The following is a 16,676-nucleotide window of genomic DNA, read 5'->3' as shown; positions in this document are numbered from 1 at the left end:
CCAATATCAGCCCCGCTCAGCGATCAAGGCGCAAGCTTTAGCGGATTTCATAACTGAAGTTCAAAACACCTAGCCCGAAGAAACTTGGAAGATATATGTGGATAGTTCATCTACTTAGCAAGGCAGTGGGGTTGGAATACTGTTAATTTCCCCACGAGAAGATCGGATTCAATTATCCGTGCAACTCAATTATAGAGCCACGAACAATGAGACCGGACACGAGGCCCTGATAGCTGGTCTGCAAGCTGCGCGGCATGTTGCGACCGCACGGGTGCTCATCCACTCTGATTCGCAGCTAGCGGCTCAGCAACTGTCGGGCATGTTTGAATTTGGAACACTCTGATCTTCTTGAATTTCTTCACTGCTGGAATTAGATGTTGATGTAGTTAACCATGATTTTACTATACTATTTTCATTCATACAATCATGGTTTGATGTAGTTTTCATATATATAACCCATATTTACACTACATTTTTATACATTGTATTAATTTTGGACTTAATTGTAAATTATGTTATTGTGACTTTATTTGATGCTAATATTTGTTTGTTATTTTGTAGGCATCAAAGGTTCTTGGATTGGGATGAATTTGAACCAAAGTTGTGCTCGGATTGGAGTTTTAACGAGACGATCAAGCTCTGGATCGATTTGGGCCGTCCATTGAAGATTGGAGAAATCTGGACCATCCGTCAAGCATCTGATACATCCGACTTAGTGAGGAGCAGATCTGGATTGTAGATGAGGATCAGCACTGTTGGATCAGAATTTAGGCTATTTTCCACCGTTGATCAAGCTTCGATGATTTTGAGCCATTGGATCAGATCTGAGGAGGATTTAAAACCCGCGAGAAGCTACAGTGCTTCTGGAGCTCGGTTCCTCGTGACAACGTCATTGTTCACTTTCTTCCACCTTAGCGACGCTGACGCTCCCATTAACATCTCAATCAGAATTCAAGATCTGTCATCACCGGATTGATTAAGAGTGACCGACGACCATTTTCCCGACCATCAGATCGCGAGAGAAGGAGGTTTTTCTATCGCGATCTTCGCATTTTACTCGTATCAGAAGAGCTTAGATTTTGGGAGTTTTTCAGATCTGAGGGATTCTATCAAGCAACAGAAGATTCGGAGGAGTTTTTCCGGAGATTCTGTTTAACGTTTGTTCTTTAATTTCCTCGCGACTTCGGCATTGAATCGATCGATTGATTGTCGATCGCATATCATTTTTCTTCTTCTATTTTTTGGGCAACGAACATCTTGATGAGCTCAGATTTTGGGAGTTTTTCAGATCTTAGGGATTCTATCAAGCAACAGAAGATTCGGAGGAGTTTTTCCGGAGATTCTGTTTAACGTTTGTTCTTTAATTTCCTCGTGACTTCGGCATTGAATCGATCGACTCAGATTTTGGGAGTTTTTCAGATCTGAGGGATTCTATCAAGCAACAGAAGATTCGGAGGAGTTTTTCCGGAGATTCTGTTTAACGTTTGTTTTTTAATTTCCTCGCGACTTCAGCATTGAATCGATCGATTGATTGTCGATCGCGTATCAGTTTTCTTCTTTTGTTTTTTGGGCAACGAACATCTTGATGAGATTGTATGCTTGTAGGGAGGTTTCTACCAGCTGAACACTTCTTAATTTTCAACTGTGACTCTGAGTTTATCCGGTGATTACTTACGGGAGTTTTCGAGAGTTTCTCTGCAATTTCGACATCGAGACAATTCATGACACTGATCTGAGATGCAGATGTTTCTAATTTGATTTTTAGTTTCAATTCGTAGATCTACTGTGTTCATTTGATTTGTTTCCTTTACGTTGCAAGACAAACCCAATTGAAATGTGTTCTGTTAGATCCAACTATTGTGTTTCTGTTATAGTGTTTGGTTGAGTTTGAAAGTGTAATCAGGAACAGAAGTTAGGGTTTCAATTCATACTTAGGTTTCAACTTTTAATTCGTGATTTAGATTCAATTCTGTTAGTGAGTTTCGAATTCTCAGATTTTAATTTAGTTTAGAATTGCTGTCAAGATTTGTCTCCTTAAACTGATTTTTTTCTATGATTCATTGTAGCTTTAAGATTTACTCTCTACAGATGCTTAGGTTACAAAGTTCAGTTAGGTTTCGATTGATTTGTATCAGTTGTTTAGGTTTTGTTGGAAATCAAGCTTAAGTACAGACGTTATTAGTTCTTTAATTCCGAGTTAGGTTAATTTCAGGCAAGAGTAGTTGAACAGAATGAATTGAGTTTACTTTGTAATTCTTTACATTCTATTGCATTTGTTTAAGGGAATTAGCAGTTTCAATTCTGAGCTTGAAATAATAAAAACTTGCATTCAATAAAAACAAATAAATGATGATCACATTTAATCAAATCCATTTTCTAGTTAACCTCAGAAAAATACGACTTGGGACTCCATACTACATCTCTTATATTTAGTTTTGAAATGTTCCAATTTTAATTAATTTGATGCACCACGTGACATGCAATAAGGTTGACACCAAATTTTGAAGTCGTTGCCGAGGAAAATAACTAGGAAAGTGTGATTGTTTCTAGATTGTGAAATTTTTTATTACTTTGTCTTGCATTTTATTTGCCTTCATTGCACTTATTTGAATACTCATTTTACTTTTGATGACATGACCAGGACTTCGAAGGACAAATTATTTGAGTTAGACCCAGAGATTGAGAGGACTTTCAGGGCTTTGAGAATTCAAGAGAAAACTTCAGAAGACTCTGGGATTACTTTATCACATTCAGATATTTCCATGGCTGATCATAATAGAACCATGAAAGAACTTGCAGCTTCTGATGAGGCTTTCAAGTATTCATGCATCACTTATCCAAATTTAGCAGGAGATTTTGAGTTGAGATCAGGGTTGATTCATTTACTTCCTAAATTTCAAGGGTTATCTGGAGAAGATCCAAATAGATATTTGCATGAATTCCATGTGGTGTGTTCAACCATGAAGCCACAAGGTATTTCAGAAGAAGATATCAAGCTAAGGGCTTTTCCATTTTCATTAACTGGATTAACAAAGGATTGGTTATATTATTTGCCACCAGGGTATATTACCTCTTGGATCGATATGAAGAAGGTTTTCTTGGAGAAATACTTTCCAACTTCAAGGACCGCTACTATCAGGAAGAGTATCTGTGGAATTCAACAAGTGGTGGGAGAGACACTTTATGAATATTGGGAGAGATTCAAGAAGTTATGTGCAAGTTGTCCTCAGCACCAAATTAGTGAGCAGTTACTAGTTCAGTACTTTTATGAAGGATTATTGTCTATGGATCGAAGTATGATAGATGCGGCAGCTGGAGGAGCTTTGGTGAATAAAACTCCAAAACAAGCTAAAGAGTTCTTTTCTAATATGGCAGAAAATTCTCAACAATTTGGAAGTAGAGCTTTAACTACAAGAGGAGTAGGAGAGGTGCAAATGTTTTCTAATGAACAAAAGGAGATAAGGAATTCATTGTTAGAGTTGACATCTTTGGTTAAACAATTGGCATTGAATAATGTTAATCAAACTTCCACTTTGCCTAGTACACAGTTTCCATATCAATCAAGGGGAGTTTGTAGTATTTGTTCTAACCAAGATCATGATTCAGAGTTATGCCCTAATCTTCATCAAGATGAGTCTTTGGTAGCATTTTCTAGAGCTCAATTTTCTCAAAAGTATGATCATTATTCTTCTACTTATAATCCTGGTTGGAGAGATCATCCAAATTTGAAGTATAGTAATTCATTTCATCAACAACCATCCTTGAATCAGAGTTTCCAGCAGCCTCAACAAAGTTTCCAGCAGCCATTCCAACCTTCTCAGAGATAATTCCAGTCTTATCAACAAATACCCAATCAAAATCAGCAAAATCAGCATAGTTTCCAGAATTTTCAGAACACACAATTCCAGCCTATAACTCAATTCCAGCAGCAGCAAACACTTCCAGCACCTTCAAGGTTGAGTTTAACTCAAGGTGGCTCTAGTAATGCTTCAAATTCAGAGTTTCAGCAGACAAAACTGGAAGAATTGATGCAACATATGTTGCAACAGCAACAAAACCAGCAAAGAACAGATTCAGCAATTCAGAATATAGAAAGGCAGATTGGGCAATTAGCTTCCAGTATTAATCAAATGCAAGCCCAAGGATTCAGTCAATTGCCTTCACAAACTACTCCTAATCCTAAAGGGAATGTTAGTGCCTTAACTTTAAGGAGTGGAAGGAGAGTTTCGAAATTTTTAAGTGAAGGAAAAGCTGCTGAAAATTTTCCAGAATTACAGCAGTCTAATTCCAGCAGTGAAGAAATTCAAGAAGATCAGAGTGTTCCAAATTCGAGTTCCATTCCAGATCTAATTGATCCATTGGGCATGGAGCATTCACAAAGAGGAGGGAGTTTGATTCCAGAAATTTCCAACAGCTCTTATCCAGCTGAAAAATTTCCAACAGAATTGCCAAATTCCGGTAAATCTGGAAATTCAGGAATTCAGAATTCTGTTCAAGAAGGTTTAGAGCCAAGCATTCCATTGCCTTTTCCTCAACGAAAAACTCAACCAAGGAAGAATGTAGAAGAGGAGAGAGCTAAGGAATTTCAAGAGCTAGTGAACTTATTTAGTAAGGTGGAGGTAAATGTTCTTTTACTTACAATGATCAAGCAAATTCCAAAATATGCAAAGTTTCTTAAGAATCTTTGTGTGCATAAGAAGAAGTTGAAGGGGAATGAATTGATCAGCTTAGGAAAGAATGTATCTGCTTTTATTCAACTAGTTCCCCAGAAATGTGAAGATCCAGGAGTGTTTACAGTACCTTGTGAGATTGGGAGTAGTTTGTTTAAGGATGCTATGTTGGATTTGGGGGCTTCAATTAATGTGATGCCAAGATCAATTTTTCAGACTTTAGGGATTGGACCATTATTACCTACAGGGGTTGTGATTCAGTTGGCAGACCGCAGTCAGACTCACCCAGCTGGAGTTATTGAAGATGTATTGGTTAAGGTGAGAGAACTCATCTTTCTTGCAGATTTTTATGTCCTTGATATGGAGGGAGACTGCCTGGCCAGTAGTTCTCCACTTATTCTAGGATGACCATTTTTGAAGACTGCAAGAACTAAGATTGATGTTCATGTAGGTACACTTTCTATGGAGATAGGAGATACAGTGGTCCAGTTCAGTATTTTTGACGCTATGAAGCATCCTAGAGAGGATCATTCTATTCTCAGTCTAGATATTTCAGAGGAGCTGGATAACATGAATTTCTTTTCAGGGTTTGATTCAGATTGTGCAGAGGTTGGTCAGGGTGATGTGTTATCTTTGGTTTTGGAGGATATTTCAGCCGTGGGAGTGGATGGTGAGTTTTGTGGATTATTTCCTAGTAAGAGAGATGAATTATGTGTAGGGGATTGCTTAGGAGAAGCTCTATCCCTAGGTTCGCTCAGAGGAGAAGAATTATGTGTAGGGGATTGTTCAGCAGCATCACCCCTAGGATCACCTTTTGTTGATCAGATACAAGATGATTTGAAGTCATTGCCTCAACATTTGAAGTATGCTTACTTGGGAGAGAATCAACAGCTACCTGTCATCATAGCTCAAAATTTAGAACCAGAACAGAAAAGAAGATTATTAGAGATTCTGAGACAGCACAGGAGAGCCATTGGATGGACTTTATCAGATATTCCTGGTATCAGTCCTTCTATTTGTATGCACAGGATTTATTTAGAGGAGGATGTGAAACCAGTGAGACAGCCCCAGAGGAGACTTAACCCACTAATGCTTGACGTAGTAAAGAAAGAGGTGACAAGACTTCTACAGACAGGTATCATTTACCCTATTTTTGACAGTAAGTGGGTAAGTCCTATTCATGTGGTACCAAAGAAATCTGGAGTGACAGTAGTGGCTAATGAAAAGAATGAGTTAGTGCCCATCAGAATGAAGAATTCATGGAGAGTTTGTATAGACTATAGGAAGCTGAACCAGGCAAGCAGAAAGGACCATTACCCTTTACCTTTTATTGATCAGATGTTGGAGAGACTGGCGGGTAAGTCACATTATTGCTTCCTTGATGGTTACACGAGATATTTTCAGATTTGCATCGCTCCAGAGGATCAGGAGAAGACTACCTTCACTTATCCTTTCGGTACTTTTACTTATAGACGCATGCCATTTGAACTATGCAACGCTCCAGGAACCTTTCAGCGATGCATGGTAAGTATTTTTAGTGATTTATTAGAGCATTGCATGGAGGTTTTTATGGATAATTTTTCTGTATATGATTCATCTTTTAATGCATGTCTAGAAAATTTGTCTAGGGTTTTAGATAGATGCATTGAGACAGACTTGGTACTTAATTATGAAAAATATCATTTTATGGTTAAGCATGGTATTGTTTTAGGACACATAGTCTCTAGGAGAGGAATTGAAGTAGATCCTGCTAAAATTAGTGCTATATCTTCTTTATCTTACCCCGCATGTGTGCAGGATGTTCGAGCTTTTCTTGGCCATGCAGGATTCTACAGGAGATTTATTAGGGACTTCAGTAAGATTGCTCTTCTACTGTCTCAGCTTCTTCAAAAAGATGTGGAGTTTCAGTTTGATCAGAGGTGCAAGGAAGCTTTTCAGAAATTGAAGGAGGCTTTGATTTTTGCACCTATCATCAGGCCACCAGATTGGACATTACTATTTGAGCTTATGTGTGATCCCTCAAATTTTGCCATTGGGGCAGTTCTTGGGCAGAGAGTAGAGGGAGCATCACATGTGATTTGCTATGCTTCAAAGACCTTGGATTCAGCTCAAGCAAATTACACCATGACAGAAAAAGAGCTTCTTGCCATTGTTTTTGTTTTAGATAAATTTGGATCATATTTACTTTGTTCTCACGTGGTTGTATTTTCTGATCATGCAGCTTTGAAGTTTCTCCTTAAGAAGTCAGATGTTAAGCCCAGACTGATTAGATGGATGCTTCTACTCCAGGAGTTTGATTTGGAGATTCATGATAGGAGTGGGAAGGAGAACTTAGTTGTCGATCATTTGAGCAGAATTGAAGGAGATTTGAATCACACGGCTATTGATGATGACTTTAGAGATGAACAACTTTTTAGGGTGCATGGTGAGTCTCCATGGTATGCAGATTTGGTAAATTTTTTAGTAGGTAATGTTTTTCCTGCACAATTTTCAAAAGCTCAAAAGGATAAATTGAAAAGTGATTCAAAATATTATGTGTGGGATGATCCTTATCTATGGAAATTTTGTAGTGATCAGATCATTAGGAGATGCATACCTGATTTTGAGTTTCAGTCTGTACTTGCATTTTGTCATTCATCTGAGTGTGAGGGACATTTTGGACCCCAGAGGACAGCTAGGAAAGTTTTAGAGTGTGGATTTTATTGGCCTACCCTTTTTCGTGATGCCTATGTTTTTTGTAGATCATGTGATAGGTGTCAATGAACTGGGAACATAGGACCTAGGAATGAAATGTCTCAACATTATATGTTATTTTGTGAGATTTTTGATGTGTGGGGTATTGATTTTATGGGTCCATTTCCTGTCTCTTTTGGATTTTTATATATTTTATTGGCATTTGATTATGTTTCCAAATGGGTGGAGGTCATACCCACCAGGACTAATGATTCTTCAGTTGTTGTGAGTTTTGTCAGGTCAAATATTTTCTGCAGGTTTGGATTGCCCAGAGCGATAATTAGTGATCAGGGGACACATTTTTGTAACATACACATGAAGGCTATGTTGAGCAGATATGAGGTTTTACATAGAGTTGCTACTCCTTATCATCCCCAAACAAATGGACAAGCTGAGGTGTCAAATAGAAGTGAAAGCAATTCTAGAGAAAACTGTGAGGCCTGACAGGAAGGATTGGAGCAAGAGATTAGATGATGCACTTTGGGCTTATAGGACAGCTTTTAAGACTCCTATAGGGATGTCTCCATATAGAATGGTTTATGGTAAAGTTTGTCATCTCCCGGTGGAAATTGAACATAGAGATTATTGGGCAATTAAAGCTTGCAATTTTGATGCTAGCTTGGCAAAAGAAGAGAGGAAATTGCAACTCCAATAACTTGAGGAAATTCGGTTAGAAGCATTTGAGAACTCAAGGATCTACAAAGAGAAGACCAAGAATTTTCATGATAAGCACATTGTAAGCAAAGAATTTAATATTGATGACAAAGTGCTCTTATATAGGTCACGGCTTCAATTGATTAAAGGTTCGTTGAGATCTTGTTGGGAAAGACCTTATGTTGTGACTAATGTGTTTTCTTGTGGAGATTTTGAGATTAGGGAAGAGGCTACCAACCAGATTTTCAAGGTGAATGGGCATAGACTCAAGTTGTTTCATGAGATTGGCAATGGAGAGGTGGTACAAAAGATGAAGGTTATTGATGCTATCTACTCATGTGAAGGGGAGTTTGTTCCAACTTAGCTTTCTTCTTATTTTCATTTCTAGTTGTTTTAATAAAATGTTTGTTTTTGTTTGAAGAATAAATTTTTAATGTTGAAGTTTTGTTGTTGAAATTTGTTTTGCTTTGAATAAGAAAATGGCACCCCTTACGCAATTTTTCTTTTACATGTTAGAGGTAGAGGTTGTGAGCTAGTTTTGAGAATCTATTTTCAAGCTTAATGTCAATAATGGACTTTTAATTTTCTCAAGGTTTCTATTTAATGATAGACACTTGATTGGTAAATTGGATTGATATATTTTCATACCTAGTGAGGATGAGCCTTAATTGAGTGGTGTACTTGTGTTATTGTACTCTAGAACTTGCTTTGATTCTTTCAAAACCACAATCTAATGGATTAAATCATGTTTATGAAGGTAAATCTAGTTGTTTCTTTCTTCCACACAAAATCTTGCTATTTTTCTTGATAATCATCATATCAATTTATGTCTTTTTATTTGTAATCTTTTGGATATGGATATATGGTTTGCTATATGATGGATACTTGGACCAAGGTGGATTAAGTTGAAGTGTGGGGGAAAGAATTTTGTGAGGTTCATTATAATCAGGATTTAGAAATCTGCTGAAACAAACTGAGAATTTTTAAGCTAATTTCTTGTTATTGCTACATTGAATTAAATTGGGTCAATGAAGAGTATAGTAAAAAGTGAGTGCATTTTTAATACATACTTGGTGTCAATGTTGTGCCAAGATCTAGAAGAATGGGAAATTATGGTGGAAGCTGTACATGCTGGAAATTTCAGAGATAGAACCTTAATTTGATGGCTTGGGATGGGAAAAGATTAATTGGTTGGCCAAATATTATAGAAACGTTGGAATCTGAGCATTTTGTTGGATGTGCTGCCCATGAGTTGTGCCATGTATGAAACAGAAATGCAGGAATCTGTTGCTTGATTTAAATTGATAATTTCTGAACCATACATATTGAGATCATTTTCCATGTTAACCAAGGGAGTTTCTTACTTGTAAATGAAGAAAAGCTATGCAAGTCTGAAATGGAAGATTCAATTCTAAGGAAACAATGATGAAACTCAGAAATAAAAAATAAATTTGTATAGAGATCAAGGCTGTTCAATTGATCAAAACAGAATGGAATTAAGTCCCTTACAGATACGGAATGTCAAGTTGATCAGAATCATTGGAAGTTAAAAAATATAGCAAGAGCAGCAAGTAAGTTCTTTACAAATCTACTGGATGGAATCAAGGTGCTGAAAAAAATGAAGAAACAGATTCTAGAAGTTGTTGTTTGATTCTGGAAACAATTTCTTTGCAGAAGCAGTAATGTAGATCTGCTGGAATTTGATCATTATGGATCAAGATTCGAAATTTTATTACTTTTCCACTCATGAATCATTGAATCTGAAAAGAAGAAAGAAAGGGTAGAACTTGATACTTTTAGCAGTGAGGTTTAGAACAGATTTTAGTTGTTGAATTGTATCAAATGTGTGCCAATTTTATCAGCAGATTTCAATTTATTGAGAAACTTGAGTTAAGATTTTGTATTTTCAGTTTCTAATGTTGTTTAATCTGGTTATTGTGGTGTTCTATTCTTGGCAAGAGAATTCTTCATGTAACATGCCTATATAGCTGCTGAAATGTTAATTTGTAAGCTGTTGAAACAATGTTCTGTTGCTGAAAACCTGATTAAGGAGTATAATTTGAACTTCGATCATTTATTGTCATTCAAGTCAAGAGGCATTCCTCTACATCTGATTTATGAAATCAGAGATTGAAATTTGAAACTCTATAGAGTTTTGCAGAAATCTCAATTTGTGCTGGCTGGAAATTGGAAGTTGAACCTGAATTTGTTCATTCTGCAGTTGAGCTGGAATTCTGAATTTGCAGTCTTTGAGTTGGAATTTATGGAACTCAAAGTTCATGTCAAATGAAACTCAACAAATGCTCATCCAACTCAACAATTTAGCAATATTCTGCAACTTCACAGATTTGGCACATTGCTCCAGCAGTTCTGAATTTAGTATCCGAATCCTGATACATAGTGATATCTGCAAAATTTTCCAGAAAGATGAGCTTAAGAAGATGTTTCATTTTCCAAAATTTTAAGCTGCTGAAACTGTGCAGAATCCTTACCAATTCTCTATCAGCTCTGTTCAGAATCTTTATAGAATTGAGAACAAGGTAACTGCTGGTGAAAAGAAGCTTGTGCAACCACTGGAACTTGATCATTATGGATTATCATTTTAAATTCAAGTGGTAAGCACCCTTTAATTGATAGAATACTTCAATTTTGAACATTATATTGTCAGAAATGAAAATTATGTTGACACTGGAGATTTAAAACAGAAAGACTTTGCAAACTGAATATCTTCATTGTACATTTGTTTTGTTGATCTTGTGACTTATATTCTGATTTAAAAGGTGATTGAATTCAAGTTTTTATTGATTGGATGCTAAATGAAGGACATGGATAAGTTCAACTATTCAGCATTCAAGCAAGAATGACTTAGAATTCTTAATCTTGATACATTATGCTGATTCTTTGAAGTTGCAGATTGCTGCAAGTAATTGAGACTAAAGGGAATAGAACATAATAGAAAGTGCATTTCTGTCCTTGTAGCTAATGTTTTAATTTGTTGAGAACTTGTTAGGTTTCATTGCCCAAGACGAGCAAAGATTTAAGTATGGGGGAGGTAAGATATGATCCGAGTATCTCATTGTTGGATTGAATGAAAATCAGAGAACAAGGAAATGAAAATTGATACCATATCAGTTGATGCTAGAGGGAAAAGCAGTGAAGATCTTGCATTGCTGTTGCATTTCCTCTATGTTGTGGTAAACTTATGTGACAGAATCTTGAAGAATCAAAGTGCTGAAGTTGAATTGCAGAGCTGAAATTCAGAATTATTTTGCAAATGGGTCAGTGATGCAAGGTGAAACAAATGGTCAAAATTCTTCAAGGATTAGTAGGTTCATTAGTAGAACTTGAAAGAAACAATTAAAAAGGAGATGCACAGTGAGTTTTTTAGCTAAACAGGAAGAAGATAAATGTAATAAAGGTCAAGATTTACTATGCAGTTTGTACCGAAATTTTGAAAGGCTAAGAATTGAAGCTAAGTAAATGAAGATTGCTGGAATTGGGAATGAATGAAATGGTTTTCAAGGGTTGGTTATTAGAGGAATGAGAAACTAAAATTGTTGAAAATGGTGAAGCAATTGGAAGAATGTTATGGAAGAAGTTAAAACAGGGAAGTATGGTCAAGTATTCATTTATATATCACTCTTTTGTATCCATGTTTTCCATTAGAACTAAAATTCATGCTTTCTTTCTATCTTTTCTTTGAGTTAGTTCTTTCCTTTCTTTTCTTCCTTTTCTTGCAACTAATGCTTTAATGTTCACTTAATTCATATTTCCTTTTTCTTCATGATTAACCTTCATATTGTGATTTGTATCCATGATCACGGTGGAGAGTAGAAAATAAGCAAGCATATGGTAGTTCAAGAAGCACAAGTAGCACGAGTGCCCTCCATTTTTGTTATTACATGTGAGATAGGACGAGGACCACAAAAACTCTATCTTGTGAGATTTTATTATGAATCAATTTCAATTTATTTATGATTGATGGAAATTATTATGTCGTTAACCAAGAGTAAAGTTTTAAGTCCATGAATGCTTGAGATTTTGAAATGTGATAATCTAAGATGGTTTACTTTCTTTATTTTCTAATCATGTTTATGAATTTGTTTAGGGGGTGCCATTTAAGTAGGAATTTTAGTTTTTCTTGACTTTCACGGGACGTTCAAGAGTAAGTGTGGGGGAATTTGATAACCATGATTTTACTATACTATTCTCATTCATACAATCATGGTTTGATGTAGTTTTCATATATAGAACTCATATTTACACTACATTTTTATACATTGTATTAATTTTGGACTTAATTACAAATTATGTTATTGTGGCTTTATTTGATGCTAATATTTGTTTGTTATTTTGTAGGCATCAAAGGTTCTTGGAATGGGATGAATCTGAACCAAAGTTGTACTCGGATCAGAGTTTTAACGAGGCGATCAAGCTCTGGATCAATTTGGACCGTCCATTGAAGATTGGAGAGATCTGGGCCATCCGTTAAGCATCTGATACATCCGACTTAATGAGGAGCAGATCTGGATCGTAGATGAGGATCAGCACTGCTGGATCGGAATTTAGACTATTTTCCACCGTTGATCAAGCTTTGATGATTCTGAGCCATTGGATCCGATCTGAGGAGGATTTAAAACCCGCGAGAAGCTACAGTGCTTCTGGAGCTTGGTTCCTCGCGACAATGCCACTGTTCACCGTCTTCCACCTTAACGACGCCGACGCTCCCATCAACATCTCAATCAGAATTCAAGATCTGTCATCACTGGATTGATTAAGAGTGACCTGCGACCATTTTCCCGACCATCAGATCGCGAGAGGAGGTTTTTCTATCGCGATCTTCGCATTTTACGCGTATCAGAAGAGCTCAGATTTTGGGAGTTTTTTAGATATGAGGGATTCTATCAAGCAACAGAAGATTCGGAGGAGTTTTTCCGGAGATTCTGCTTCACGTTTGTTCTTTAATTTCCTCGCGACATCGGCATTGAATCGATCGATCGATTGTCGATCGAGTATCATTTTTCTTCTTCTGTTTTTCGGACAACGAACATCTTGATGAGATTGTAAGCTTGTAGGGAGGTTTCTACCAACTGAACACTTCTCAATTTTCAACCGTGACTCTGAGTTTATCTGGTGATTACTCATGGGAGTTTCCGAGAGTTTCTCTACAATTTCGGCAGCGAGACAATTCATGACACTGATCTGAGATGCAGATGTTTCTAATTTGATTTTTAGTTTCAATTCGTAGATCTACTGTGTTCATTTGATTTGTTTCCTTTACGTTGCAAGACAAACCCAATTGAAATGTGTTCTGTTAGATCAAACTATTGTGTTTCTGTTATAGTGTTTGGTTGAGTTTGAAAGTGTAATTAGGAACAGAAGTTAGGGTTTCAATTCATACTTAGGTTTCAACTTTTAATTCGTGATTTAGATTCAATTCTGTTAGTGAGTTTCGAATTCTCATATTTCAATTTAGTTTAGAATTGCTGTCAAGATTTGTCTCCTTAAACTGATTTTTTTCTATGATTCATTGCAGCTTTAAGATTTATTCTCTACATATGCTTAGGTTTCAAAGTTCAGTTAGGTTTCGATTGATTTGTATCAGTTGTTTAGGTTTTGTTGGAAATTAAGCTTAAGTAGAGACGTTATTAGTTCTTTAATTCCGAGTTAGGTTAATTTCAGGCAAGAGTAGTTGAACAGAATGAATTGAGTTTACTTTGTAATTCTTTACATTCTATTGCATTTGTTTAAGAGAATTAGCAGTTTCAATTCTGAGCTTGAAATAATAAAAATTTGCATTCAATAAAAACAAATAAATGATGATCACATTTAATCAAACACATTTTCTAGTTAATCTTGGAAAAATATTGTTGGGACCGAAAAGGAGCTAGAGGGGGGGGGGGGGTGAATAGCTCGTCGCGTGCTCGGTGCTCGTCGATGATTGTTTCTTCAAGAATGCGCAACGGAAAATACAGAAACAAAAGCATACAACGCTAACACGGTTGGTTTACTTGGTATCCACCTCACAAGAGGTGACTAGTCCAAGGATCCACACCTACTCACACACCCTCCACTAATAAAACTCTCCTTTATGGTAACTACCAAAGGCGGAGAAGCCCTACAAGACTCTCAATACAAGAAGAAGGGGAATGGTAATGAAATACAAGCTTACAATGAGTGTTGAAACCCTAACCCTAGCTTTCTTCCTTGTCTTTGATCGGCCTCTTGACTTGGAAAACCTCCAAGATCCTTCAAGAACTGGCGATCTGAGCTTTGAGAGCGCTGTGGAGGAGCTGGTGAGAGATCTGAGATGAAACAGTGAAGTGCTACCGCAGCCATCGCACGCCTGCAGCTCAAATACGACGCAACGGTCGGATCCTGATCGATTCGAAAGCTCCCAATCGATCGGGGAGGCTTTGGATCGATCCACGGATCGATCCAGAGCGCCTCTGTGCTCTGAAAAAACGCCTAGATCGGTCCACGGATAGATCCAGTGCTTATCGCGTGAAACAGCAGCGTCCCAATCGATCCACTGATCGATTGGGACCTCTGGATCGATCCACTGATCGATCCTGAGGCTTTCTGTGTGCTGGGAAAAGCCTGGATCGATCCACTGATCGATCCAGAGGCTTTCTATTTGCTGGGAAAAGCCTGGATCGATCCACTAATCGATCCAGCTCCTGGATCAATCCACTGATCGATCTAGCTCTTGGTTTTGCCCAAATCCAAGTCCCAAGCCTCTCAAACCAACATTCGGTCAACCTTGACCTGTTGGTATATCATGCCTAGCATCTGGTCACTCCCTTGACCTGCCAGGACTCCCCACCAAGTGTCTGATCAATCCCTTTGACCCACTTGGACTTTTCTCTTCGTGCCAAGTATCCGGTCACTCCCTTGACCTACTTGGACTTCCACCAGATGTTTGGTCAACCTTGACCCATCTGGATTTCCTCATGCCAAGTATCCAGTCAATCCTTTGACCTACTTGGACTTCCCAACACCAGATGTCCGATCATCCTTGATCCATCTGGATTTTCCCTTGTCTGGCTTCACTCACTAGGTCTTTCACCTGGCTTCACTCACCAGGATTTTCCTAATTGCCTAGCTTCACTCACTAGGTCTTTCACCTGGCTTCACTCACCAGGATTCTCCTCCTGCCTAGCTTCACTCACTAGGACTTCCTCCTCTGCCTAACCTTCCAGTTAGGACTTCCCAGTTAGGTATCCGGTCACTCTTGACCTACTTGACTCTTCTTCATCCACACTGATCAGTCCCTGATCAGAATCTCCCCACATGAGCAACTGCACCTGCATTGTCCATGTGTCTACATGTATTGTCAAACATCGAAACTCAAACCAAGACTCAAACTTGGTCAACTAGGTCAACCTTGACCTAAGGGATATTGCACCAACAATCTCCCCCTTTTTGATGTTTGAAAATACCACAATAACACTTACAATACCACATGTAAGTTAGGCTAATCTCATAGCCTCATTCTTCTTCATACCACTAGGTAATGAACACATAAGTTAAGCTCTCCATTCTCCTCCTAAGAGGGCAAACTCCCTCTAGGTAATGAGAGCCTAACTTACTCCCTTTCATTCTCCCTCTATTGGCACACATCAAACCATGCCCCATTTTTGGGCACACATCAACAAATTCACTTGTTGAAAACTCTCCCCCTGAAGAGTTGCTCATCATTGTTCACAACTTCACTCGTTGTGATCAACACGATAATGAAGGTCCCATACCCTTCATTATCCTTAACCCTACATTCTTCTCCAAGGTAGGCAAATGGCCATCCTTGAGCATTAGCCACTTGAAACCACTTGAACAATGAGGATATCCACTCCCCATTAAAGTTCAAACGCTCAACCCTGAGCATGTTCTTAACGGAAGGTTAACCGCCTTCCAAGGTGCATGAAAAATAATTTTCATGTCTTTAAAGAGTCCCTCCCCCTAAAGACATGGTGGTAACTTTTGTCATTGCACCAACAATGACTTGGAATCCCTAAAACTTTAGGAAACCCAATTTTAGAAGTTTCGAGGTTCAAATATTCAAAATTTGAAACAAACCTCAACCTAAACTTCAACTTAGCCTTCCTTAACCAATCCATCCTTGTTTTCCACATGAAAACACCCTTTTTATGTATACAAATGTATTTTCAGGGGTTTGGAATAGTTACCTAGACTAAAATAGGTTCAAAGATGCTGAAATCAGACCTTCCCAGCCAAAATCAGCATCTTCGATCGATTGGAGTTGGGTTCCAATCGATTGAACCCTGCTGAATCGATCCACTGATCGATTCAGTCTTCTTGGATCGATCGGATGATCGATCCAGTGAGCTTCTGCTCGTGAGAAATACCTTCTCAATCAATCGGTTGATCGATTGAGGCATTCCAATCGATCCACTGATCGAGTGAAGGCCTGAAATTGCTGAAAATTCAATTTCAGCCAATTTCAGAAACCCCTAGAAAATTCTACAAAATTCCAAAAATCGTAAAAATTTGTGTAGACATTATTTAGGGTATAATTTATCATGGAAAAATAGTTTTCTATGAAAATACACCATATTTTTAAAGATTGACATAAACTTGAGAACTTGCAAAAACTTTAGT

The 16,676-nt window shown here is 37.6% G+C and overlaps 1 protein-coding gene across 1 annotated transcript; it reads left to right on the top strand.

The window, feature by feature from the left end:
- The first annotated feature begins 2,633 nt into the window (after positions 1–2,633).
- On the top strand, positions 2,634–3,827 carry LOC122043741. The gene has a single exon (XM_042604330.1). The coding sequence runs from the start codon at positions 2,634–2,636 to the stop codon at positions 3,825–3,827; it is 1,194 nt and encodes a 397-aa protein (XP_042460264.1).
- Positions 3,828–16,676: the final 12,849 nt, after the last annotated feature.

This window comes from Zingiber officinale, chromosome 2A, assembly GCF_018446385.1.
Source record: "Zingiber officinale cultivar Zhangliang chromosome 2A, Zo_v1.1, whole genome shotgun sequence".
Lineage (NCBI taxonomy): Eukaryota > Viridiplantae > Streptophyta > Magnoliopsida > Zingiberales > Zingiberaceae > Zingiber > Zingiber officinale.
The sequence above is the reverse complement of the archived record's forward strand: the minus strand, read 5'-3'. Positions and strand labels throughout refer to the sequence as shown.

What these genes read in the sequence shown, in the direction of transcription:
- LOC122043741 (XM_042604330.1), top strand. Translation starts at nt 2,634, where the DNA reads ATGACCAGGACTTCGAAGGACAAATTATTTGAGTTAGACCCAGAGATT.